The sequence below is a fragment of the Myxine glutinosa genome, chromosome 1, assembly GCF_964187855.1.
Source record: "Myxine glutinosa chromosome 1, kmMyxGlut1.1, whole genome shotgun sequence".
NCBI classification, from domain to species: Eukaryota; Metazoa; Chordata; class Myxini; order Myxiniformes; family Myxinidae; genus Myxine; species Myxine glutinosa.
In genome coordinates this window covers 73,296,075-73,322,189 of record NC_136261.1, presented here as the reverse complement: position 1 = coordinate 73,322,189, position 26,115 = coordinate 73,296,075, and the positions used below count along the sequence as shown (strand labels likewise).

Sequence of the window (26,115 nt, the reverse complement as noted above, 5' to 3'; positions counted from 1 at the left end):
CATAGGCCAAAAAGTAAACATAGGCCAAAGGTCAACAACTTAAGGTGAAGTTTTTTTAAAATCCTACATTTTCATCCAATTGACTTGAAATTTGGATAGGATTTGCATATCGGGTCACCTAATTCAACCACCAATTATTTTTGAGGTCTAAAGGTGGAAATATCAATATGGGCCAAATTTCTAAAATCGTCAATTTTCATCTAATTGACTTGAAATTTGAAGAGGATTTGCATGTCAGATCACTGAATTAAACCACCAATTATTTTTGAGGTTAACATAGGCCAAAAGGTCAACAACTTATTTCAGGAATATTTCAAGACATATTTCTGGCGCAGGGGCAATCAATGAAGGTTGTAAGCCTGAACCTCACAGAACAAATGTTTGCCCATGGCCAGCTGTACGTGGGCTGCTCGAGGGTTTGGAAAACCAAGCAATCTTTATGTCTTGGCACCAAGTAAGAAAACCAGAAATGTTGTATACCCAGAGGTTTTGAGAAATTGAAAATTGAAAAAACGTCATGTAGGAAATGTACTGTGATATTGCTCTAAAATATACATGTTCTTTTCATCATATATTTGTATTATTCTTATTCAACCCGGGCGAAGCCGGGTACCTCAGCTAGTAATTAATAAATACCTGTTCCTCCTCATTCTTTGGTTTCATTCTCATCCGATCGCTTCAGTCCCTTCTTTCGATTGAGTACCTGTGGCGCGATTTTGGCCAAACTGCTTTATAATCGGGTTTAGTCTCTTGGTAACAGCCCGAGTCGCAGCTCGCTTCACTCGGCGCAATCCAACCACGCTGCGGCCCGGGTGGGAGTATTTCCTCGCTTACGGCCGGTGGTAGTACTTAGGTATTAAGACAAATTGGGCTTACAACCCTACTTACCATCGACCGGAAGTGACGTCATACCCCCAGGACCGGTCGGACGGCCAGCTTAACAGGACAAGGGGATTAACCCCCCCTTGCTAACGGGAGTGCCATCCCCCGGATCCGTAACAATATATATATATATATTTTTAAATATATATATATATATACTACATGAACAAAAGTATGTGGACACCCCTTCTAATTAGTGGATTCGGCTGCTTCAGCCACACCTATTGCTGACAGGTATATATAATCAAGCACTGTCATATATATATAATCAGCAATATATAATCAACCATGCAATCTCCATAGACAAACATTGGCAGTAGAATGGGCCGTACTGAAGAGGTCAGTGCCTTTCAACATGGCACTGTCATAGGATGCCACCTTTCCAACAAGTCAGTTCATTAAATTTCTGCCCTGCTCGAGCTGCCCTGTCAACTGTAAGTGCTGTTATTGTGAAGTGGAAACGTCTAGGAGCAACAATCGCTCAGCCACGACGTGGTAGGCTACACAAGCTCACAGAACGGGACCCCCGAATGCTGAAGTGCGTAAAAATCGTCATTCCCCGATTGCAGCACTCACTACCGAGTTCCAAACTGCCTCTGGAAGCAACGTCAGCATAACAACTGTTCGTCGGGAGCTTCATGAAATGGGTTTCCATGGCCGAGCAGCCGCACACAAGCCGCCAAAGATCACCATGCGCAATGCCAAGCGTCAACTGCAGTGGTGTAAAGCTTTCCGCCATTGGATTCTGGAACAGTGTATGTATGTATGTATGTATGTATGTATGTATGTATGTATGTATATATATATATATATATATATATATATATATATATATATATATATATATATATATATATATAAACATTCCTATATAATTCTAATTTTCCTCCTTGTGCAGTAGGTTCACAGGGCTGCTGAGGCAGTTTTGTTGGCTAGGCCTCTCCGGGTTACCACCTGGATGGTTCGTCATTCCTACACAGGATACGGATACTCGACTAGGAATTGGTAATTTGGTCAGGCTTGCCAGCGATAAATTGCCTTCTCTTCGTGAAGGAAACCATTGAGTCCTTAACGTCCACCAACTAATGCCAGCAAACGGGACACCCAGTTTAATGTCCATCCGAGGGATGAAGCATACATTGATAAGTCGCTCTGCATGCAAAATACCAGGATGACAGGTTATAGCTGCGTCGAGATTCAATCTCAGGCTGGACAGCTCAGAGGCAAATCTGCATACCTCCATATTATCTTGCCAGCAGTTCCTACATAAAGCCACTTAAAATACTGAACAAAATATCACAAAGCGGGCCAGATCAAAACATCCAGTGGACTGGAGGTTCCCCATGCCGAGCCGAGAGGTATGTGCACTCGCCTCTGACTCTGTAGCTTGGGTTTGAATCCCGACACAGTTCTAAACTGTCACCCTGGTGTTTTTCAGGCTGGATGAGGCATCAATGTGTGCAGTCCCTCGCATGGATGTTAAACTGGGTGTCCTATCTGCCAGCATTAGTTGGTCGACTTTAAAGATCCCATGATGTCATTTATGACAAAAAAAAGTAATGCTTCAATCAAAAATAAAGAAGGAAGTGCCTCAGTGTCGTTGCCCTCGGTCATCCAAGTTACTTTACTTTTTTTGTATACAGAGTTGAGGCTCGTGGAAGAGCTAGAACACAGAACGGATCAGGACGCGACATAACAAAAGGAACAGCAGAAAGAGAACGGGGAAATGCCAACAGCAGGGCCGAGGGAGAAAACGGGCAACAAGGGAGGCCGGTAACGAGGGGTAGGGGAGAACGTAAGGGGTGGACAATATAGATACAGAAGCCAAATTTGGACGTTCTGAGATGGTGTTGAACAGCTGCCTTGAAGACCTGGAAGGAAGAATGAGATTGAAGAGAATGTAGAAGTTGGTTCCACAGACAGAAAAAGAAGAGGGACAAATAAGTGGGGTGAGCAGTGATTCTGGATGTTTGGAGTTGCACCAGATGGGAATTGCTGGTGGACCACGTGTGCCCTGCAGATACCTGGGGGGAGGAATGGGGTAGAGAGAGGGCAGAGGGTGCAAGACCAAGAAGGAGGCAGGTCTTCTCAAAATATCACAAAAAGAAAAACCACCTTTGGAGGCCATTTTTCCCCGCAGAGCAGGGGTTGGCCTCTCAAAAATATCACAACTGGAGTAATTAAAATTAGAAGGTGCAGGCACAAGTATGCAAAAAGACCCCTGCTTTCATAAGCTACAAAGCTAATTCAGAGATGAGATTTACAATTGAAGGAGCAGTGTGAGTGAACAGAAAAATTATCAACAAAGACCTGGGAAAAGGCAAGGACCTCCATTTTCATTTATAAAAAACTACACTTGCACATAGCAAAGTCAAAAGTCCATAAAAACAAAGTCTCCATCCAGTTTTCCCAAACTCTTAAATATCTAGCATGCCGCTTGCAGCTGCGTGCTGCCTGGTCTCGTCAAAACGTCCCACCATGCAGCTAAAATCCTCGCAGCTTAGAATGAGGTAGAGTCTGCCAACGAAAAGCGGGGAAGTCGCGGATGGTCGGAAAAAAGGGGAAGGGGGGGGGGGGGGGGGACTCAGCAGTAAAGAAGGTGAAAGTGCAGATTGGTAACAGACCATGTATAAAAGAGCTCGCCATGGTTGGCACAGCTTGTGAGAATTGGACGAAATTGTACTCTCGTTCTGTGGCATCCGCCTCGCCACCTGTTTCCAAATCCTCTTTGCTCGAACAGGCAAACCGCCAGCGCTTCGGAGCCTAGCCTCTTTGGCCTGCTAAGGCTGGATCCAGCGGGCCTTGCCTATAAAACCGCTGCAATTCAACACGTGTTTCTTGGCTTTGCGAATTGCATGAGCAATTCACATTCAGGGTACTTTGCCTTTTGAAAACGCCAATAGCTTCGGGCACATTCCTCAGAAAAAAAACAAATCCACCATTTGACGTTAACCTAATTCCTGAGCTCGAGTAATTTGTATAATAATTGTTCTGCCACTCACTTTGTGAAACTCGAATCTTTGTGGCATGTGTTGGTGGTAGCAGTGCCTTAAATGTATTTTCACTTAAGATAGTGTGTGTGTGTGTGTGTGTGTGTGTGTGTGTGTGTGTGTGTGTGTGTGTGTGTGTGTGTGTGTGTGTGTGTGTTTAAAATCGAAAATAAAATAATTGTGTCGACAAACATACAGGATGATCACATTCCATCCTGATCATTATCAACAGAGAGCATAATGGCAGCGCATTAACGATTTAAAGGCCTAGCGGGTTTAAGCTTGGCTCAAGCTGAACCGAAAGCTAAACTCATTTTTCCTCTCTCCTGCGGAGGAAAAAGCTTTCGTTCCTTCGCCACATTCTCGGATCCCAACTGTCGTCCGACGAGGACCCATTGGGACGGTGGACTTGTGCTGTTTGCTTATGCCTCTGTGGATCTGTCGGACAACTCATATTGGGGTTGTTCAGCAACTGTGCGATGAAGTCGTCCATCACATCCTGTCGTCTGGGTGCAAAAACTCCACTGCCCGAATCGTCACACTGTTCACAGTTTACACGCGGAGTCACTTCTGCACCATTTCCCAAATTGTTCCAACTACTGAAGGCCTCTACATTTTCCATGACAGAGCAAACCCCACGATTGAAGTCACAAATGGCTTCGGTATCTACATTCGTAGTTCTTGTATTCGAATTTCCAGTTTTGTCCTCTTCATCTCCTTTTGCTATTCTTTGACGGTAGTTGATATTTCTTATTCTATTCCCCGAGGAAGGCCTTCTCTTTTGTGATGCTGTGAACAAAGAGTTGAGGATTGATGTGTCTCCCAAGAGTTCAGCAAGTTCATCTCGACCACCTTGTTCAGGTTGACAGTCTGAAAGTTGTTTACCATGCTGATCTTTTGATGTATTGCTGGCCTTTGATTTTGTGTAAGTGGCATCTGCTATTGTACTGACAGATGGGTCAGCGGGCACACGTACTGCATTTGATTTTGCCGTTTCCTCTGTGCCATGAGCCCCCCGAATGTCAAAACACAGAGGAAAGGAAGATCTTGGTTCATTGGCACACACTTGCTGAGTTTCTGCAACCTTTTCCATCATTCCGTCCCTTTTGCCACCGGGCTCAACGCCATCAGACATGCTGCTGTCCTCATCAGTGTCCAATAATCGCCTACATTTCCTAGTTTTCCAGGAAACCCTTTGCGGTTTGGTCGTTGTATTCTTCCTGACTGGCTCACACCGAGAAGAAGACTTTGGCCTGATCAATTTTTCAGACGTTTCAGTTCTCTGGACTGGACCCTCACATGAGCTGCTCTCGCCATCACTCGAGAACGGATGGCAAGACTTCTCAGCTTTATGGACTAAGATTCTCGTCCGTGTTGTTGTAATCTTCCCACGCGACTTGCATAACACCTTCGGCCGAGTTTTGAGAAGCTCTGTGTACTGGCTGGAATAAAACGACTCCAACAATTGCAGTCGTTGTTCTTCATTTGCTGCTAGAATTTTGTGAGCAAGCACCTGCTCAGAGAGTTTATTATAATGTGCCAGGGCCACAAAATGGGATCTGAAAAAACAAGAAAAATAGGCAAAATATTAGAAAATTTCACAACTCTCAAATAAAACACTTGATACTAATCTATTCCATCTTCAAGAGACAAAATATCGTAGTAGTACTGCAATCCTCTACAACATTTACACTATTACCAACACTCTTGATGACGGTCATCTGCACGTTATGCACGGACAAGGAGCGATGGAAGGTCGGGTTGGGAGGAGAGAGGGCGTGTCACGTAGGAAAGTAAGGAAGATTGTGGAGGTTTGGAGGGAAGAGTTTATACCCATGAAAATGAAAGTCTGAGAATGTTGATAAAACATAAGTAAATACAACTATAAAATATAATTTGATGCAAATGCATGGACAGATATGCCTCCGCCCACGTTAGAAGTCAACCCACTGGTACGTTTGATTTCAATTAAAGGTCACATGCAAAAATTAAGGGCCACATGACAGAGTGTGACAGAAAAAAAGAAAGAGAGAGAAAAAAGAAGAGATAAATACAAGAGAGACAACATCACATGCTTTTTAAACAAGTTATAGATTGTAAAATTATCGCTCAAATGACACATAACCTTTTAACTTTGACCTGTTGAACCCAAAACTGAAACAGTTAAACTTTGTGTGATGAAATCTCTTCAGTGGTTCGCAAGTTATCATGGTAGCAAAAAATGAATAACAGATGGATGGGTGGACGTATTGGACAGACGCCTGATGGACAACCCTAAAATATAATCGTTATGGCCTTGGAATAAAGAAATATAAAAACAAAGTTAGAAAAAAAAAATCGATTGTACATAAATCAATAAATCGACTCAATCTATATATATAAAACACAGTTTGTGTGTGTGTGTGTGTGTGTGTGTGTGTGTGTGTAATGTTACCGATAGACTCCTAAACGGAGAGGCTTACGTGCTTGATATTTGGCATAGACATGGCCATTGAGCCTGGGACGAACATGGCCGAACTCAAAATATTTGACGATCCATATTTTTTATTCATATTTACCTCAGCGCATTTCAGCGCACGGAATCAACGGAATCAGTGCAGGTGGGCGCTGATTCGCTCAGAGCGATCACGTGATGACGCTATGAACGCTATGACGATATGACGCTATGAAAAAAAAAAATCGCTATGACGCTCAGAGCTCGCACGTGATGACGCTATGAACGATATGATGCTATGAACGCTATGACGCTATGACGCTATGAAAAAAAAAATCGCTATGACGCTATGAAACGCTATGAACGATATGACGCTATGAACGCTATGACGCTATGAAAAAAAAATCGCTATGACGCTATGAACGATATGACGCTATGAACGCTGTGAAAAAAAATAATCGCTATGACGCTATGGAACGCTATGATGCTATGAAAAAAAAAATCGCTCGCTTTGCCAAGGGGCTCGCTCCCCCCCCCCCTCGTTCCCCTCCCCTCCCCCTCCCCTCCCCCGCCCGGCAATGCCGGGTACTTCTGCTAGTCGTTAATAAATAAATCGTTAATAATCGTTAATAAATCGCCTCGTCCGCTCAGCCCTGGTACACAGAATCCTGTGGTGGGGCAGTAGTTGCCTTCAAACAACTTGCCTCATCTTCTTGGATAGAAGTTCTTAGTTGCTTGGTTCCTTTTATGTTTCATTCCTGCTTTTCCCTTTCTCTTGCTGTGTGCAGCTTGTTTACCCCATGTCCTCCCCTTTGATCTCACTCTCACTTCTACTCTGCTGCTGGTGTTCCCCCTTCCATGCTACTCAAACTCTTCTATGGCCTCAACCGTGTTTATAAAATTTTGTTTCATAAAAACAAAAACACCCCCATCTCCAAGAAGAATCATTTTAACGGACGCCAACAATATGTATACAATGGAAACGAGGATTGTGGGAAGGTCAAAATTGCGCCCAGTTTGTACACATTGTAGAAACCATGATAGGAGGAGATCATTTCATTGAAAGTTCATGTAATCCAACCTGCAAACTGCCATTGGGGTTTGTCCAAAGACAAAATCTGTGCCATCAATATGAAGCGTCTCTGCTTGTCCAGCTTGCAGTGCTGCGCCTAAGGAACATAGAGAAGTGAAGGAATAAAACGAGATATTTTCAATGCAAGGCAAACGCAAACATGGCACATGAAGCAGATGTTTCCATTGCCCGAGAGGCAACTGCGGCTTGAAAAGAAGAATTAAAGCTTCACATCCAATAAATACCAATCAACATTTTATGTTAATAAGTTTTTAAAAATTGGTATACTGTATATAGTCGAGGCTCATGGATGAGCTGGTATACTGAACGGATGAGGATATAACAGACAAAAACAGGATGCAAAACACACATACATGGGGTGGACAAGATGGACACAGATGATGCATGGGGTGGACAAGATGGATACAGAATGAAACTCCAAGGAGGGAAAATTGGAGGGAGGAGGGATTTGGGTGGGGTTAAGGCGGGGAAGAAAAAATGATGTTTTTGGATTGTTGAGGATCTGAGATGGTGGTGAACAACTGTCGAAGACCGGGAGGGAAGAATGAGATTGAAGAGGATGTGGAAGTTGATTCTACAGGTGAGAAAAAAAAGGAACAAATGAGAGGTGAGCAGTGATCCTGGATTTTGGTAATTTTACCATAAGAGGGTTGATGGCGGACCATGTGAGCCCTGTAGAAACCTGGGGGCGTGGAGAGTGGAGGGGGACAAAGCATGGAAAGAGAAGAGGGTGCAGGACCAGAAAGGAGGCAGTAAAAGGCAGACCACTGGCCTGCTTGTGATGGTGAAATGCTAGACCCATACTCATCTTCAGAGTGGGAGATTCCAATGATCTTGAAGGCCTTGGTTTCCACGACATCAAGCTGAGCAAGGTGAGAGGCACGGAGCCAGCCCAGAGGGGAGAGCAGTACTCCATCAAGCTACGGATTAAGGCCTTGTAGGTGGATAGGAGTTCAGGTGTGCTCGGGAAGGACTTTGTACAACAGAGGATGCCCAGTCGCCAGCTGGCATTGGAGGCCAACTTTGAAATGTGGTTTGCCCAAGAAAGATCGTGGCTCATAGTGAGACCCAGGAGTTTGAATGACTGAGCTTCCTCAAGAGGATTGGAAAATCGAGGGTTTGCCAGATGGTATTTTCAGAGAGAGATAGTGAGAGTGTGAGATTTGTCAGGATTGAAAGACATGTTCCAATTGTTAGACCAGTTTGTGATTTTTTTTTCAAGGTTAAAGAAAGGGAAGAGGCTACAGCCTGCCTGTCTGAATGATGAGGGAAGTCATGGCACAGCGTGTTATATATATCACCACTCTGCATGGGCTAATCATAAATATGTGTGCCATCCCTCTGATGTCTGCTGGCATTAGTTGTTGGATGTTAAAGATCCCACCGTGTTCTTCACCAAGAGTAGGCGAGCTATCGCCGACATCATGAACAAATTACAAATTCCTGCCCTAACCTACTAAGGGCAATGCATCAGCTGTATACCCACAGTCAGCTAATAATGCTACCCCGCAGCCTTGAAAGAAGAAGAAGACCACTCAGCATAATTTTAATGTTCGAATTTTAATATTCAAAAGCGAAGTAAGTGATGAGGAAGAAGTGGATCGTGGACTGCCACGAGGCACTCAAGCAACTAAGGTTGCCGCATTATTTAGAGTCTAAATAATGACGCTATGGGGTTCCCTAACTGGGGTGCATGAACCCCCAGGGGGTGCGTGAGTCCATCCCAGGGGGTTCATGAGACGTTTCTGAAAGTCAAAACTAGAGTACTTTTTGTTGAAATAAAATCTGATATATCATATAATTTATATCAACATCATATATATATATATTTTTTTTCACAGATTCAGACCGCAATCCATGATGTCTAAGAAGCGCAAATACGATGATTCGTACATCAAGTGGGGGTTCAGGAAGTTTGTGGAGAAGGATGGGACTGAACGTCCGCAATGCGTTCTGTGTTACAAAGTGCTGGCGGAGGCGTCGATGGAGCCATCGAAGCTAAAAGCCCACCTCGCCAGCACCCATCCGACTCATCAGAACGACTCTGAAGACGTGTTCCGAAGCAAGAAAGCTCGCTTCATGGCGAAGGGTAGCTTGACTCAGCACGGGTTCCAACCGTCGACGAAGCCTATCCTTGAAGCCTCCTACGAAGTAGCGCTCCTCATTGCAAAAGACAAAAAGGCTCATACGTTTGGCCAAACGCTTGTAAAGCCCTGCGCCGTGGTGATGGCGAACTTGGTTTGCGGACCCGAGGAGGCCAAGAAACTCAAAAGTGTTCCCCTGTGCAACAACACCATCAAGCGCAGAATTGAAGACATGTCAAAGGATATTGTGGCTCAGGTCACACAAGAACTCCGGGAATCGCGCTGCCGTTTCAGCTTGCAACTCGACGAATCCACCGACGCAGCGAGCTGCAGTCAATTGCTGGTTTTTGCACGCTACTTGGCGGGATTTGCTGTAAAGGAAGAGTTCCTGTTCTGTTCTCCTCTCAAAACAACAACCAAATCGGTGGACATTATGAATATCGTGAACCATTTCATGGAAGAAAACGGCATCGAGTGGACGAAGCTCGGATCGTTGTGTATGGATGGGGCCCCGGCGATGATGGGAAAGCGATCCGGGTTCGTTGCGCTGGTGAAAGACAAGTGCCCCGACATCATCGTGACACACTGTGTGCTCCATCGCTACGCCCTTGCGACCAAGACGCTCCCCAAGGAGCTCGGTGATGTAATGGCTATCGTTGTTACAGCAGTGAACTTCATCCGCGCTCGGGCTCTCAACCACCGCCTCTTCCAGGTCTTCTGTGAAGACATCGGTGCTGCATACACTCATCTTTTGTACTACACCGAGGTGCATTGGCTATCCCGGGGCCAAATTCTGAACCGCGTCCTCCAGCTGCGTCAGTGAAATTTTCCTGCGTGAGAAAGGCAACGACTTGGCGGACTACTTCGGCGACCCTGTCTTCGTCGCGAGGCTTGCGTACACCAGCGACATTTTCGGGCACCTTAACGCTCTCAACATATCACTTCAAGGGAGCAGCCTCACGATCGCCGAAGCAACGGAACGGATCAACTTGCTTCGAGAAAAGCTGCGGCTTTGGAGCAACCGCGTGGAGAAGCGGTCATTCGTCAACTTCCCGGAGCTCGCTCAAATCCTCACGGATGACGACGCTCAGAATGATTTCTGCTCCACGCTTGTCGTCGACATCAAGGGTCATCTGAAGTCTCTGTCTGACAGTTTTGGTGGATACTTTCCGAATCTGTCGGTCGATCCGTGGATACAGGATCCTTTCACGATTCTAATTGACGACATCGACGACGACAACGAGCTCAAGGATGATCTGATCGAGCTGAAGGCCTCTGGCCGCCTGAAGATGCAGTTCTCCACCGTCGCCAGTCCCTCGGAGTTTTGGGCAAGCAACTACGAGGCCTTCCCCAATCTAGCGGCAGCGCTCCGAATGACACTGCCTTTCGTCACGACCTACCTCTGCGAAGCCGGGTTCTCCGTGTTGGTCGTCATGAAAACAAAGCTGCGGGCACGCCTTGACGTCGGCCCCGACATGAGGGTGGCCCTCTCCAAGACAGCTCCGAGGATCAAATGCCTCGTGGAGGAAAAACAGGAGCATCCGTCTCATCGTGTGTGATGGGTGATCGATGCGTGATACAATTCGTGATCTGATCTTGAAGTTTCCGAATAAATATTTGTTCATCTCTTGTTTTTTTTCATTACAATATTACACTATGAACTTGATCTTTTACGAAGCACTGTTATGCGTATTATAGTATAATAATAACTCAGATCGTGTCTCGAAAAGTTCGGGGTTCGGGGTTCGTGGACACCTCTGACATCCACAGGGGGTTCGTGGGGGGATAAAGTTAGGGAAACACAATAATTTATTTTAGACAACGTCCCATGAATGGTCACGCCACCAACGGACAGCCACCAAATGCTACCTTCCCTACAACCACCTGATGGTAAAGCTCCAGATGAGAGGCTCAATAAGGAAAACTTGAGCTTGGAGGAAAAATGTTCTTTGTTTGTATGCAGCACAAGGCTGCGGGGTAGCATCAATGACTGAAGGCACTGCTATGCTGCTGATGCAAAGCCCTCTATAGGAGAAGGTAGGAATGTGGAATTTGTTCATGGTGCCGGGGATAGCTATATTACTCTTCACGAAGCGTACCATGGGATATTTAACATTCACCAACTTGTGCTGACAGACAAGACGCCCGTTTCACGTCCATCCGTGTAATGGCACACACTGATGAATCACCCATCCTGTGAAGCACAGGGATAACGGTTTATAGCTGGGCTGGTAATCAAACCCAGGCTAGACAGGTTAGAGGTGTGTACTGTTACGTGCTCCTCCCCGACCCCCTGGTCACGGTGTACCTCCGAGCCCCGAGAGGAGTCACGGCAGAAAAATGTGTTATTCTGTATGTCAAACATCAATGGGGAAGCCACACCAATTGTTACTCACAAACAAATATTGTATTAAGATCACACAAGAATAACAGTACAACAATAATAGTAATCAAAAGTACAATCAATATCCTATGATGGTACAATCAGTTTCGTAATATATAACTCCCTGTGCTCCAAGTGAGTGAAACAAGAACATCCCCAATGTCTCTAATCCCCAGCTCCAAGCCAGAGTCGATCCGCTCCAGCGATCGACAGATCAATGTCCAATCGAGACCAGAATCCCGTTGGGTTGGCAGGTACAGTCCGGCTGCCAAAGCTGTGCAAAGGCGCCCTCCAGGCGACTGGGAAATCCAAAGGCGCCCTCCAGGCGACTGAGAGATCACACCCTCGGGTATGGACGTTTCACCGGCTCACAGTCGGCGACACGCAGACTTTCCACTCAAAAGCCACGTCTCACACACACACACCCCAGATCGGTCTGAATGCGGTGAAAATGGTCGAAATGAGACGAAACCGTGAGCGAAGCGCAAGTCCTGTGCGAGTCAAAATGGCCGATGGCCCGGTCTCGTGGCGCAACGGCACGACGATGATTTTCTCCTGAATCGATCGCAAAACCTGACACGCAGGTTAATCTGTCACAGCGATAACCACTCTGTCGCAGGAATCCCTTTCCTGGGAAACCCGAAAGTTCGCTAGTGACTGTTGTTCGCCAACATTCGCTCCAGACCGCAAATAGCTCGGCTCCTTCTTGTCCGACTCACTCGCTCCGCCTTCTTTTTTCTCCTCTTCGTCTTCGTCGCCCGGTTCCCGATTTATTTTAACTCTAACTTTTTTACCTTTTGAAAACAGTTCATGAACAATAAACCTTTTGAAAACAATAATAGTACATGGAATCAGAAATATTTAGTGGATGAAAACCACCACAACAGAAGTGACGAATCCGTAACAGTACGTACTTCTAGGCAATCCTGTCAGCCCAAAGGAAAAACAAGAAGACGTCATGCGGAGCACGATACTTGCAAGATCTGCCCCCCCCCCCCCCCCAAAAAGTTTCCATTGATACAGCAAATTGTCCATTTCATGAAGATTACATTTTACCATCTTGATCAAAGTTTGGGTCAACAGGATGAAAAGTGACGATTTTTCAAATGAAAAATGATGATTTTAGAAGTTTGACCTTGAGTTGACCTTTGACCTCAAAAATAGTTGGTTTCCCAATTCAGTGAGGCAATACACAAATGCTGTTCTATTTTCAAGTCAATCGGATGAAAATTGAAGATTTTTTAAAAGTTTGACCTTGAGTTGACCTTTGACCTCAAAAATACTTCATTTCCCAATTTAGTGACAATATACAAATTCTATTCAATTTTCAAGTCAATCGGATTTAAAATGGCAATTTTAGAAATTCGAGCTCCAGATGACCTTTGACCTTTGACCTCAAAATCAATAGGCTTCTCAATTGGCACGACCTATACAACATGCTGAAGTTTCGTGACGATTGGTTTTGAATTGTGACCTGTAGGCCGGTGACAAACAGACAGACAGACAGACAGACAGACAAACAGACAGACAGAACCACAAATGCAACCAACCAATATACTTGAAAAATCTTCGATTTTGCAAGTAATAAATTATCCTTTTTTGTAGAATGCATTCCATGCGTAAAGTGTGGGGATGAAAATGAAGGGAAAAGATTCATGGACCAACTTAAGTGAAACTTTCTGGCAAGACAGAGATGCTCCCAGTCTACAAATTTGAAGGATCAAGTGGTTGTTGTTATATTTCGTATGCAGCCTGTGGTTGTTGGTTGCATCATTCCTGGAAGTGCGGCTGTGCCGCTGATGCAGTTGCCGTGTTATCCGAAAGCTGGTCGTTATTTTGCTTACCTGGGAAGGATGATAGGTTGCGGTAACCCTCCTGGTGTTATTTCAATGGCACAACCGGGGCTCGAACTTAAGACCCTAAGATCTCAAGCCAGCCACCTTAACCGTTTAGCCAACACCATGCTTCCGAAAGATTAGTGTCGACAGTCCACAAGTATCTGACTAGAAACAGAATATAATAAATTAAAACTAGGGCCAGACAGAAAGTGGCAAGGGAGAGGACGATGGGAGCTCGGTGTTTGCTGGGGGGTGAAGAGAATGATGAAAGGGACTTGACTGCGTGGCACAGGGAGACGCTATGCAACAAAGTGGAAGCTTGACGAAACCAGTTATCTCAGAAAGAGATGATGCAGACCTAGCCCAGGAGAGAGAACAAGTCAAACCCGCTAACCAAAATCAGATGACACCCACATAGACAGAAGGGATAAGAGCAAGAATGGTAGATGGTAATCAGGAGGAAGACCAGAGAGAACTGAGCAGAGAAGAGGAAGAAGACGTCGATGATGATGAGAAACGAAGGCTGGAAGAAGAGTTGGCCAATAAAATAGAGGATATGAGATTGATAACGCATGGAAAATCACAACTCTGTGGAACAGAAAACAAGAAATGGACAAAAATACTAGTTTCAAGGAGAGCTATACCTAAATCATTCAACTTGAAGGAAATCAATAATGTGGGCTTTGCAGCGGCACAGATCATTCAAGAAAAATCACATCCATGTCCAAAGGAAATGGTGCAGTTTGGCAGTATGTGTGCATTCCATGCAAGTTACAGGGCTTTCAGATGCTAAGAACCCATTAGAATTACCCTTTAGAATCCTCTAAAATTATACTTTAGAACCCTTTAGATTTTAACACGGTGGGTGAGAAGGGTTAGTCTTAATTTTTGATGGACGGATGGAAGGAAGGACGTAGCCAAATATTGAAGCGGATACACCACTTAAAAAGTAACAGGCAAACAACGCCGTAGGAAGAACAAATTGCAAGAAGAACAAACCAGGCCTCTAGACAGACCAATCACCATCATGGAAACAGAGAACAATTAGAGAGAACCGAGAAAGGAAACGGGACAAATGCAGCAATTCAGAAGAGGGAAACGCCATCCAACGCTAAAGAAGAAAATACAAAAAAAAAAAAAAAATTGAGGACAAAAACCTAGAGTTAATGGTTGCTGAAAACAAACTTAAAATAGCAATGATAGCAAAGAATATTAAAAACAAGACCGAAAGTCTAACAGTGGCGTAGCCGGGTTTGATACCAGTACGTTTGTGGGGGTAGAGGATGGAATACCATAGTGAAGGTAGGATTGTATAGCATTAGCATGGACTGTGGATGTCTCGCCAGTAGGAGACATTTTGATGTATTAAGTAGGGAAACTGGAGCTTAAGATTGTTTATGTGTCTTCACACTGGTGGTGGAGCTATGGTAACTAGGTCGGGATTAAAGTTAGTTTTCCCCAGTCTGTGATTGCCCCCTTGTGGGTTTCCCTACGTTTTTACATTTACAAGGCCGGCCATGCAGAACGTCCATTAAATCACCACCGCCACCGACAGTGCTGAACATTTGCCAATCGGCAAATAAACCCCACCTCCAAAGAATCGTAACCGATAGGCCATGCCCCGAGCTTTGTCATTGGTCGAGAGGCCATGCGGTGTTTCGAGAGAGCTCGGCCGTTGGTCGGCGTGATGTCAGGGAGACGACAGAGCTGGAAGGTTCGAGCGAGCAAAAAAGAATAAATCGCTCACTCTCGCTCTCTTGGCATGAACAAGAATGTTGCGCCATTTTTCCGTTGTTCGTGCCAGTGCGATTTTGCTTGTTGGCTTGAGCAGGATGGTCGTTTTGGTTGTTTGACTAGGTCATAGAGTTAGTGCGCTTTGGTGTAGGAGGGAGGAAAAAGAAGGCGTCTCAGGCTTTTTCTTTGTCTCTTGGGTCACTCGGCTGCAGCTGGGATTTTTCGGTGCGCTGGTGCTGAGCGAGAGCGGTGTGGAACTTTTGCGATCGTGAGGAGGAGGTGTTAATGGCAGTTTTGTGGGGCTCTTGGCACTTCAGATGGAGTGGGGACAGAAAGAGGACCACCCACACTAATTACCTCACGTACGTGGCGCTGTGGAGAGCGACTCTACGCCATTGTTGGCGCGTTTCCCACGCGAGCGGCTTCGGGCCACTTTGTACTGCAGACTTCATTCAACGATCTCCTTGAGCAAATTGAGTGATGGCCGACCAGAGAAAACAATTAATTTTATCATTCCCCTGTTGTGTATTTGTGTCTGAGTAGAGACGTCTCAAATTAGGATTTAGTTTTACCTCACCTTTCATTTTCACCACTTTCGTATTGCATTTATTTTCATTTAATTCTTGTGTTGCATTGTATTTGTTATGTCGTGTTTCTTTGTTCGTGGGTCCGAGAATAAACCTGTGTGGCTTCCGTCCAGGTAAGCACTTTGGTTCCCTCACCTGCGCGCGACGGACCAACCGCCAGTTTCGGCTACGTGCCTCGGAATTAAGGACCATTAGGGCTATTTGTCACCCAGTGGTTTTAACCACCGGGCAACACAACAATACTTTAGTTAAAGAGGATATTATAACCTGGGTGGGGATACCAGTTGGCAAATAATGTTAGTATGCAATTATTTTGAAGTACTCGAAGTTTCTAAGCTGTCTGTCACCATGGAAGTGAAGAGATTGCATTGAGACACCATATGGTTTATTCTATATGTTTCGAATCAACAATGAACCAACCATACACCGCTTCAATCCAGTAACTTTGCAGTCACAACAAAGGGATTGCAGTGTCATGATTATATTTATTATATTATTATTATTATTATTATTATGAACGTTATTATTATCATTATTACAAAGATGATGTTACTATATTAAGAAACCTGGGCTAATTTGTCCAAAGCACCCTGAAGGTGAAGCATGAAGGCATGAAGCCTGTGGCATCTACGTACCATAAAGTGGGGTGACTTTGAATGCTGAGGTGACTTTGAACACTGACTGGGTGACTTTGAACACTTGTTACAAGGTTAATTCGGATGATTTTTTTACGGTACAAAAATCATCCGAATGAACCTCGTAGAAAAATGTTCAAAGTCATCCCGGCATTCAATATCACCCCACTTTACGGTACTGTGTGTTGGAAGACCCGTAACGCCTATGCTTTCGATATATGATGGTCATTTTAACAATCGTTTTGTTTGTTTCACACTGAATGAAAAACGTCAAGGTAGAGCATGGCGATTGTGATATACGACAGGTTTGACGACATGTTCTGCCTGCACGGCATATAAATCAAAATGGTGGTGTGTGGAGTGAGCCGTCGTATGCCATAATGACATCACAGACGTAATCACATCAAATCACACCTGTCACGTCACCAAATCCTCAGCTCCGATTGGTGTACGTTTGAGGGGGCATACATACATACATACATACATACCTACATACATACATACATAAGGACAGACAAACACTGTTCTAGATGGGCTACACCATTAAAAAAAAAAAACCATGACAAAGTCAACAACAGGAGAGAGCAAAATCACATCATACTAAAATACGCCATTTGTGTCTGTCTGATGAATTTTTGATGCCAATACATTCTGTCATTACTTATCCAATCTCAACCAAACTTGACAGGATGACAAAGGGTTACACAATGAAGGCTGTAGCACATTAATTTGCCCCCCCATCCTCAAGGCGGTTTTCTCCCCCCTGAGCGAGTTTGCCCACCATTGCCGTCAAAGGGGTTGCACGTTGAGGTGTATATAATTATAAATATTAAATTAGCTTTATCGTGGTGTTGTTCCAAAGACACTTTTAATAACAAAATTAATGATAATCGCATATTGTTAATGTTATTACAATTACAAAACAATAGTAATACTAATAATGTCCCACTTCCCCAAGGCGTTTTTCCTGCAGCGATAACGTGTATAAATAGCTTATAGTTACGAGTGAAGTACCCGTGCTATGCACGGGTGGGAGGCCAGAAGCAAACAGGCAATGCAGATATGGCGAATGCTAAAGCATGAAACCAATAAATTCCACATTCCTGTAGCACCTTCAGTCGCACGTCAGACATGAACAGCAAGTTCGTGAAGGACTTCCATGAAAAACGTACCCGTTCGCAAACAAATGGGTACGTTCACGTATGGAAACATCGATAGTGGGACCGTGGCGAATCTGCATATGGCGATCCGCGAAGTTCACGTTTAGAAAGTACAGACTTGGCATTTAATATGGAATTTTTTTTCTTCTTGACTTGGGTTTACTTTCTGAACTCAGTATATCAATCTGGTGAGTTTATTTTACCCTTTGGTGATGCCTTTGTTGAAAGAACCATGTCACTGATTGTCTTTCGCAGCAAGAAGTCAACAACAGGATTATATCACAGGTGGCGTGACAAAATGTAAGGACAGGTACATTTGACGATTGGCTTCACAATCGGGTATATAAGAGTTGTTGCGTTCTGTATAAGTGGAAAACAACTGCTGCACATCTACAAAAGTTATTGCCGCTTCCTCTGGAGATGGTCTGTCAACTTGACAATGCTGTTTGTCATAGAGTGGTGGCTTTACGAAATTCTGGCATGAAACAGCGTGCTATTGCTCGGCAGTATGGCATCACTCAAGGTCAGGTGTCAAAGATCCTGAAACGAAATGCTCAGAGGGGTGTCCCTACTCCAATACCGAGGCCAGGACGTCCATGCAGAACCACAAGGAGAGATGATCGCCAGCTGCACCGGTTAGTCCGCAATAGCCATGCCAAGTCAGCTAATCGGCGTAGGGCTGAGTGGCAGCAATTCACAAATGTGCCTGTATCCAGAAGGCTAGTCAACCAACGACTGGTTCAAGCAGGCTATCGTGCCAGGCGTCCCCTGAGAAAGCCACGCCTGACAAGACAACACCGCCAGCACCGATTGCAGTGGGCCAGAGAGCACCGTCAATGGCAGCCAGGACACTGGAATCACATGATCTTCAGTGACGAGTCTAGATTTCTGGTCTATCGTCAAGATGGCTGCATCCGAGTGCGCAGACAAGTGCATGAAGCCTACAACAAAGATTGTATAGTGCCAAGAGTCCAAGCCGGAGGTGGTGGGGTGACCGTTTGGGCTGCTTTTCATGCAGGGGGCAAAACTGACCTGGTTGTTCTGAATGGAAACCTGAACCAGTTCAAGTACAAGGCCATTCTGGAAGAAACATTGCTTCCATTTGCTCGTGCAGCATTTCAAAGAAACTTTGTCTTCCAAGATGACAATGCACGGCCTCATCGTGCTCGCATGATCCAACACTTTCTTGCTGACCATGGTGTAGAGCATATGGAGTGGCCTGCCATGTCCCCGGATATGAATCCGATAGAGAACGTGTGGGCAGAATTAATGCGTCAAATCGACAACTTGGACCAGCAGCCTACCTCTGTGCGTGAATTGCAGCAGACTATTGTCACTGCATGGCAAGCGATTCCTGTCCAAACCTTGGCAAATCTCGTGAACAGCATGCCTCGACGTTTACGTGCTCTCCTGAATGCTCGTGGGGGTTACACGAAGTACTGAACTGTAATTTTACTGTCCGTAATCCCAGTCATAATTTAGCTTTTGTTTTTGTTGAAAAATATTTTGGCTAATGTGCAAAATAAAGAGATACTTCTGGAAAACGTACAGAAGTTTAACACAGTACTGTCCGTGAATTGAGTTTGATATCAGTTTACATCACTTTCAAGGATCAATTTATTTGCTTCGAAATGTCAAATGTGGTTTTTGTTTCTTTTAAAGGTTACATTAACAAAATCTAGAATAATTTCAACATAATTCCAATGAACTTTTGGTTCTAAGTCATCTTGAAAAGTAAGTTCACCCCCACAAAAAAAATGTTCCATATTAAATGCCAAGTCTGTAGAAACCATCATGGCATGTCGTCATTCACTTGAACTTGATATCTCTTTTTTCATTCCAAACAACATAACTCCAATTAATCACAAAATAAACTTTTAACAACATTGTTAATGTTTCCTTCATTGTAAAAACTTCCAAATCAACAGTTATAAGGATTTTGAGCCGATAGGTGTTATGGCCTTGGCAAAATCGATGGAGACAGCGATCTGTTAGCGTATTCACCACCCAAATAGCTATGTGGAATTCTCTCATGTCGAGATTAAATGTCTTTGAACTTTGTCCAAGGTCATTATTTACTTTTAATGATGTTTATATACGAATGATGTTTAATGATGTTTATATTGGTTTTGAGTCGTCCTTTCCGCATATCTCGTGGGATTGTGAGTTCAAGGATTCGTTCAAGGTTCAAGGTTCAAGGTTCGTGGGATTGTAAGTATGTAAGATTGTTGTTGTCCGAGTTCGATCGGTGCAGCACCCGGGAAAGCAACATCGTCACAATGAGAACAATGAACGTTATGCGAATGTGAATGTTATGCGGTCGTCCAAACCTGAGAATGCTGGAGACTAAAGCTGAAATTGGGAAAACTAAATAGCCTATTTTACTCCTGGAGATCCCAGGATTATCCACCCAAAATATCTTTGCGATCAGTTCAGCAGTTTTTACGGTACCTTCGAACAGACAGACAGACAGACAGACAGACGGACATTTGGTGAATTATAGTAAGAAGATTATATATTACTAGCAACGGTACCCGCCCTTTGGGCGGGGCTTCAATTGGGAAGCCCAAATGAAAAGGCAAAATATCAGAAATGAAGGTTTAAAAAATATTTTAAACGATTCATATAAACATCCGTTGAATCATAGCACACGCAAGTCATCAAAATCTAAACAGTATCTTTAGAATTTCAATAAAAGCCACATCGCTGTTCATATCGGTAAATATTATTCCATCGTGTTTCAAATCGTGATCGATACACTATGATTGTGATGATCGTGATCGTGAATCGTGATCGATAATCGTGTTCACAATCGCTATGTCGTATGTACTCCCGATACGTGTCCCAAATTCCCGAAACATGTAACTGTACCAAATCAACAGTTAAAAGGATTTTGAGCCGATAGGTGTTACGGCCTTGGCAAGATCGATGGAGACAGCGAACTGTTAGCGATCGATGGAGACATGTTGCTTTCCCGGGTGCCGCACAAATGGCTGCACCGATCACGCGGCACCCGGGAAAGCAACATCGTCACAATGAGAACAATGAACGTTATGCGAACGCGAATGTTATGCGGGAGTCCAAACCTGAGAATGCTGGAGACTAAAGCTGAAATTGGGAAAACTAAATAGCCTATTTTACTCCTGGAGATCCCAGGATTATCCACCCAAAATATCTTTGCGATCGGTTCAGCAGTTTTTACGGTACCTTCGAACAGACAGAGAGACAGACGGACGGACATTTGGTGAATTATCGTAAGATAATGGCGTTTCCGTGGGAGCAACGGCCTCTACAGGAAGTAAAAATATTATAAACCACAAACACGTATTATTAGCTTTTCAAACAGTCGCTAATGCTGTTTATAACACTAATATAGAAATTTGGAGGAATCCCGACATCCATGAAGTAAGGTTTACTTACAGAACTGAGCGAAGATCTACTGTACTCTATATAACCCACAAATGTTGGGTTAATAACATGGCCCTTTCTGCCGTGACCGTGGCATTTTTCATAGCGAACTTTTGAAACTCGCTCCTGCTGTTTCATATGAAACTGAAAGAGAGAAGCTCGGGTTGTGCTCCTTTACCAAGCAGCTAGCTAGCGCTTGCCAAGCCAGCTGTTCCTGAATGGTTTTGAATGGAGTGCTTGCTCAAATGCTTGAACCACTTGGCAATCTCTTCACAAGAAACTTGGTAAATGAACACACACCCATTGTTCTTGAGACCTGATCATAGAGAGACTGTAATCTATATACCCCCAAAGAGGAATGACTCTTCCTGCCCGTCCCGGAGTCTGTGGGTGTACTAGTGTTTGAAAATAACCCAAAAAGATTATACCGTGAACTAGGGAGACAAAAGCAAAATGCATCAAATCTCCCTGTAAAATATAAACTTGAAGATTTCTGGAAAGGAACTTATGAAGACCCAAAATAACACAATGAGAAGTCAGAATGGATCCAACACTTGGAAAAGAAAAGACAACATCTAAGGGAAATTGCCCCAGTGACAATTGATGAAGATGAAAAAAGGAAACCCAAACTTTAAAAGCCCAGGCCCAGATGGCATTCCAAATTTCTGGCTAAAACAACTAGATGCTCTCCACAATCACTACGCTCGAGCATTCAACAAACTTATTCAAGAAGAAAAGTTAATGGATGAGTGGCTCACAGAAGGTAGCACTTCCACATCCCAAAATCTGAAGAAACCAAACTACTGTACCTCATAAATATAGGCCAAAAACATGTCTACCAACAACAAACAAACTTCAAATGGGAATCATCACAGAAATGATGTACCACCACCTAACATAACAAGGAGGCCTAGAGGCAGAACAGAAGACATGTAAAATAGGACGCTATGAAACAAGAGACCACCTACTACTGAAGTAGGCCATACATAAATTGTAAATGCAGAAGAACCAAATTGTCCACATCATGGATAAAATACTACGAAAAACATTTTGATAGTGTCCCACATTCATGGAGTGTCCCACATTCATGGATGATAAAATGCATGCAATTGCAAAAGATCAACCCCCTACTAATCAAACTGTTACAGGAAGCAACGGAGCTTTGGAATACCACATTGATATAAGAGCAATCGGAAGGAAAGATCAAAATACCAGGAGTGAAGTTACGCCACGGGATTTTCCATTTTCCAAGGGAGATAGCCTTTCGCCCCTCTGTTTCCCTGGCCCTGGACCCACTCAATAACCTCATTAATGAGCAAGGACATAGACACACCCCAATGTTCAATAAGAGAATGTCCAAAGAGGAGACAGGAAAGGTGACATCTACTGTACATGAATGATCTAAAACTCTACACACCAAACGATGAAGACTGGTAGATCTCTGGAACTGAAATATCCTGAAATATCCTGACTGATCAACTGAAATAGTGAAACGGTACTCTGACAAAATTAAAAGGTAATTTGACCATGATAAGTTTGTCAAGTACACATTGATAAAAGGCGAAGCAGAAAAATGGACAACATAAAAATCGACCTAGATTCAACAATACAGGAACTAGAAAACAAAGCATCATACAAATACCTCGGAGTGGAAGAACGCCACCAAATACGCCACAAACAGATGCGGAAAACAATCGTCAAAGGATACCTACATAGAATGAGGCTGATCCTGAAAACATACCTTTCTCCAAGGAACAAAATCAAAGGCATAAACCAACCGCAATACCAGTATTCTATTACAGCTGCAGAATAATAAACTGGCCACAATCAGAAATCAATAAACTGTATGTCAAATCAAGGAAACTCCTCACCATCCACAAAATGTTTTACAAAAATCAATGCATCCCAAGAATGTACTTGTCGAGATGGGAAGGAGGTAGAGGACTGATGGAGTTCAACTAAGTGCACAGAATGATGACTGTAGGATTGGCCGAATATGTAAAAAGTGCAACAGACTACTAAACACAATTTGTATGCAAACACGAGGACAGAAAACCAGGAAAAAAGTATCCCTAACCCACCGAGCAAAAAACTTCCAAAAACAGGTGCGAATATAAGATGTCACACACAAAACCAAAACAACAACAAATACAGCCCCAGTGATTGCAAAAAAAGACAATAATATCAATATGTATAAATGGACAACGAGGAAAACGATAAAAGAGTGGGGAGATGTGAAGAAAAAAAATGTTGGACACAATCGGCATAGACAAAGAAGGCTCAATGGAATTTGTCAGAAAAGGTCAGCTCAACTGGGATGGGGAACGAACCGTAATAAATGCCCAAGACCAAAGACACTAGTCGGATGGATTTAAGAAGATGGCGGGACTGAGTCAATCAAACAAGTGTAAACTCTGCTAGCCAGAAGCAGAAAGCACGAGTCACCTGCTATCAGGATGTAAAGAACTCATGCCAGAACAGCTGTATACACAAGGAGACGAGAGAGTTTGTAGAGTAATCAACTGGCACAACTGTAGAAACTTCAATATCCGAGTACCAGAAAACTCATAAACATGAACCAAAATAAATTACTGAAAAGAAGGACGTAATGCTCACGTACAACCTGATGATCCCATCAAGCGTGAACATAGAAAACAAAGAATTGCGACAGGATACCATACGTATTTTCAATAGCGTTCTCCCGTATGCGTAGATACACCCACACACCAGACTAGAAGTTAGTAGTTCGTTTATTTTTCAAGATATTTCGCTCACAAGGTTCAGACATATATATGGTGGTGGCCATCTTGGATTTTGACGTGGTGACGCAATTTTCAATAGTGTTCTTCCTTATGCGTAGATACACCCACTCACCAGATTAGAAGTTAGTAGTTCGTTTATTTTTCCAAGATATTTCGCTCACAATGTTCAGACATATATATGGTGGTGGCCATCTTGGATTTTGATGTGGCGACCCAATTTTCAATAGCGTTCTTCCTTATGCCTAGATACACCCAAACACCAGATTAGACGTTGGTACTTCCCTTATTTTTCAAGATATTCCGCTCACAAGGTTCAGACAAACATGGCGGCGGCCATCTTGGATTTTGACGTGGCGACCCAATTTTCAATAGCATTCTTCCTTATGCCTAGATACACCCACACACCAGATTAGAAGTTGGTACTTCGCTTATTTTTCAAGATATTCCGCTCACAAGGTTCAGACATACATGGCGTCAGACATACATGGCGGCGGCCATCTTTGATTTTGACGTGGGTTGCACCCACACACCAAATGAGATTTCGTTCCTTCGCTTACACACGCACGTTTGCACGCACGGACGCACGAACGGACGCACGCACACACGGACGTGACGGAAAAACCATTGTCCCCCTTTTGTTCCGCGGTGCGACGGGGGACAATAATAACAAGCGTTATGCCTAGGTCCCCCGTCGGTGAAGTGATGCGAGTTGACAAAGTCGAAGACGCAAGGCGGCCATCTTGGATTTTGACGTGGCGACCCAATTTTCAATAGCGTTCTCCCTTATGCGTAGATACACCCACACACCAGATTAGAAGTTGGTACTTCGCTTATTTTTCAAGATATTCCGCTCACAAGGTTCAGACATACATGGCGGCGGCCATCTTGGATTTTGACGTGGCGACCCAATTTTCAATAGGGTTCTTCCTTATGCCTAGATACACCCACACACCAGATTATAAGTTGGTACTTCGCTTATTTTTCAAGATATTTAGCTCACAATGTTCAGACATATATATGGTGGCAGCCATCTTGGATTTTGACGTGGAGACCCAATTTTCAATAGCTTTCTTCGTTGTGTCTAGATACACCCACATACCAGATTAGAAGTTGGTACTTCGCTTATTTTTCAAGATATTCAGCTCACAAGGTTCAGACAAACATGGCATTAGACATACATCGCGGCGGCCATCTTGGATTTTGACGTGGCGACCCAATTTTCAAGAGGGTTCTTCCTTATGCGTAGATACACCCACACACCAGATTATAAGTTGGTACTTCGCTTATTTTTCAAGATATTCCGCTCACAAGGTTCAGACATACATGGCGGCGGCCATCTTGGATTTTGACGTGGCGACCCAATTTTCAATGGCGTTCTTCGTTGTGCCTAGATACACCCACACACCAGTTTAGAAGTTGGTACGTTGCTTATTTTTCAAGATATTCAGCTCACAAGGTTCAGACAAACATGGCATCAGACATACATCGCGGCGGCCATCTTGGATTTTGACGTGGGTTGCACCACACACGCCAAATTTGAATGCGGTCCTTCGCAAACGCACGCCCGCACGCACACACACATGCACGCCCGCACACACGGACGGACACACGGACGGAGGGGAAAACCATAGTCCCCCTTTCGCTCCACGGTGCGACGGGGGACAAAAAGAGGCTGGCGTGGGCCATGAACTAATGGACTAATGAACTAACTAACATGAACTAACACCAGTGGACTAATGAAGACTGGAAGAAGGTCTTATGGACCGAGGAATCAAAATTTGAAATCTTTGGTTCATTACGCAGGGTTTTGTACGCCGTCGAGTAGGCGAAAAGATGGTTCCTCAGTGTGTGACATCAACTGTCAAACATGGAGGAGGAAGCGTGATGGTCTGGGGCTCTTTTGCTGGATCCAGAGTCGGCGACTTGCACAGAGTGACTGGCACCCTGAACCAAAAGGGCTACCACAGCATTTTGCAGCGTCGTGCAATACCCTCTGGTATACGCCAAGTTGGTCAGGGGTTCATCCGACAGCAAGATAATGACCCTAAACACACCTCCAGGCTATGTCAAAACTACCTTCGAGGAAAAGAACAAGACGGTAGGCTTCAAATCATGGAATGGCCAG

At 44.1% G+C, this 26,115-nt stretch overlaps 1 protein-coding gene across 1 annotated transcript in view; it reads right to left on the bottom strand.

Annotated features, from left to right (window-relative positions):
* Positions 1-2,477: 2,477 nt before the first annotated feature.
* Positions 2,478-26,115, bottom strand: part of LOC144891010 (uncharacterized) — a 33,797-nt gene continuing 10,159 nt past the window's right edge. Inside the window, exons 3-4 of the mRNA XM_078773021.1 lie at positions 7,388-7,475; positions 2,478-5,431 (exon numbers count right to left, since the gene is read on the bottom strand). Of these exons, the coding sequence (XP_078629147.1) occupies positions 4,183-5,431; positions 7,388-7,475 (1,337 nt within the window). The 3' untranslated portion in view covers positions 2,478-4,182. The remainder of the gene's footprint in view (positions 5,432-7,387; positions 7,476-26,115) is intronic.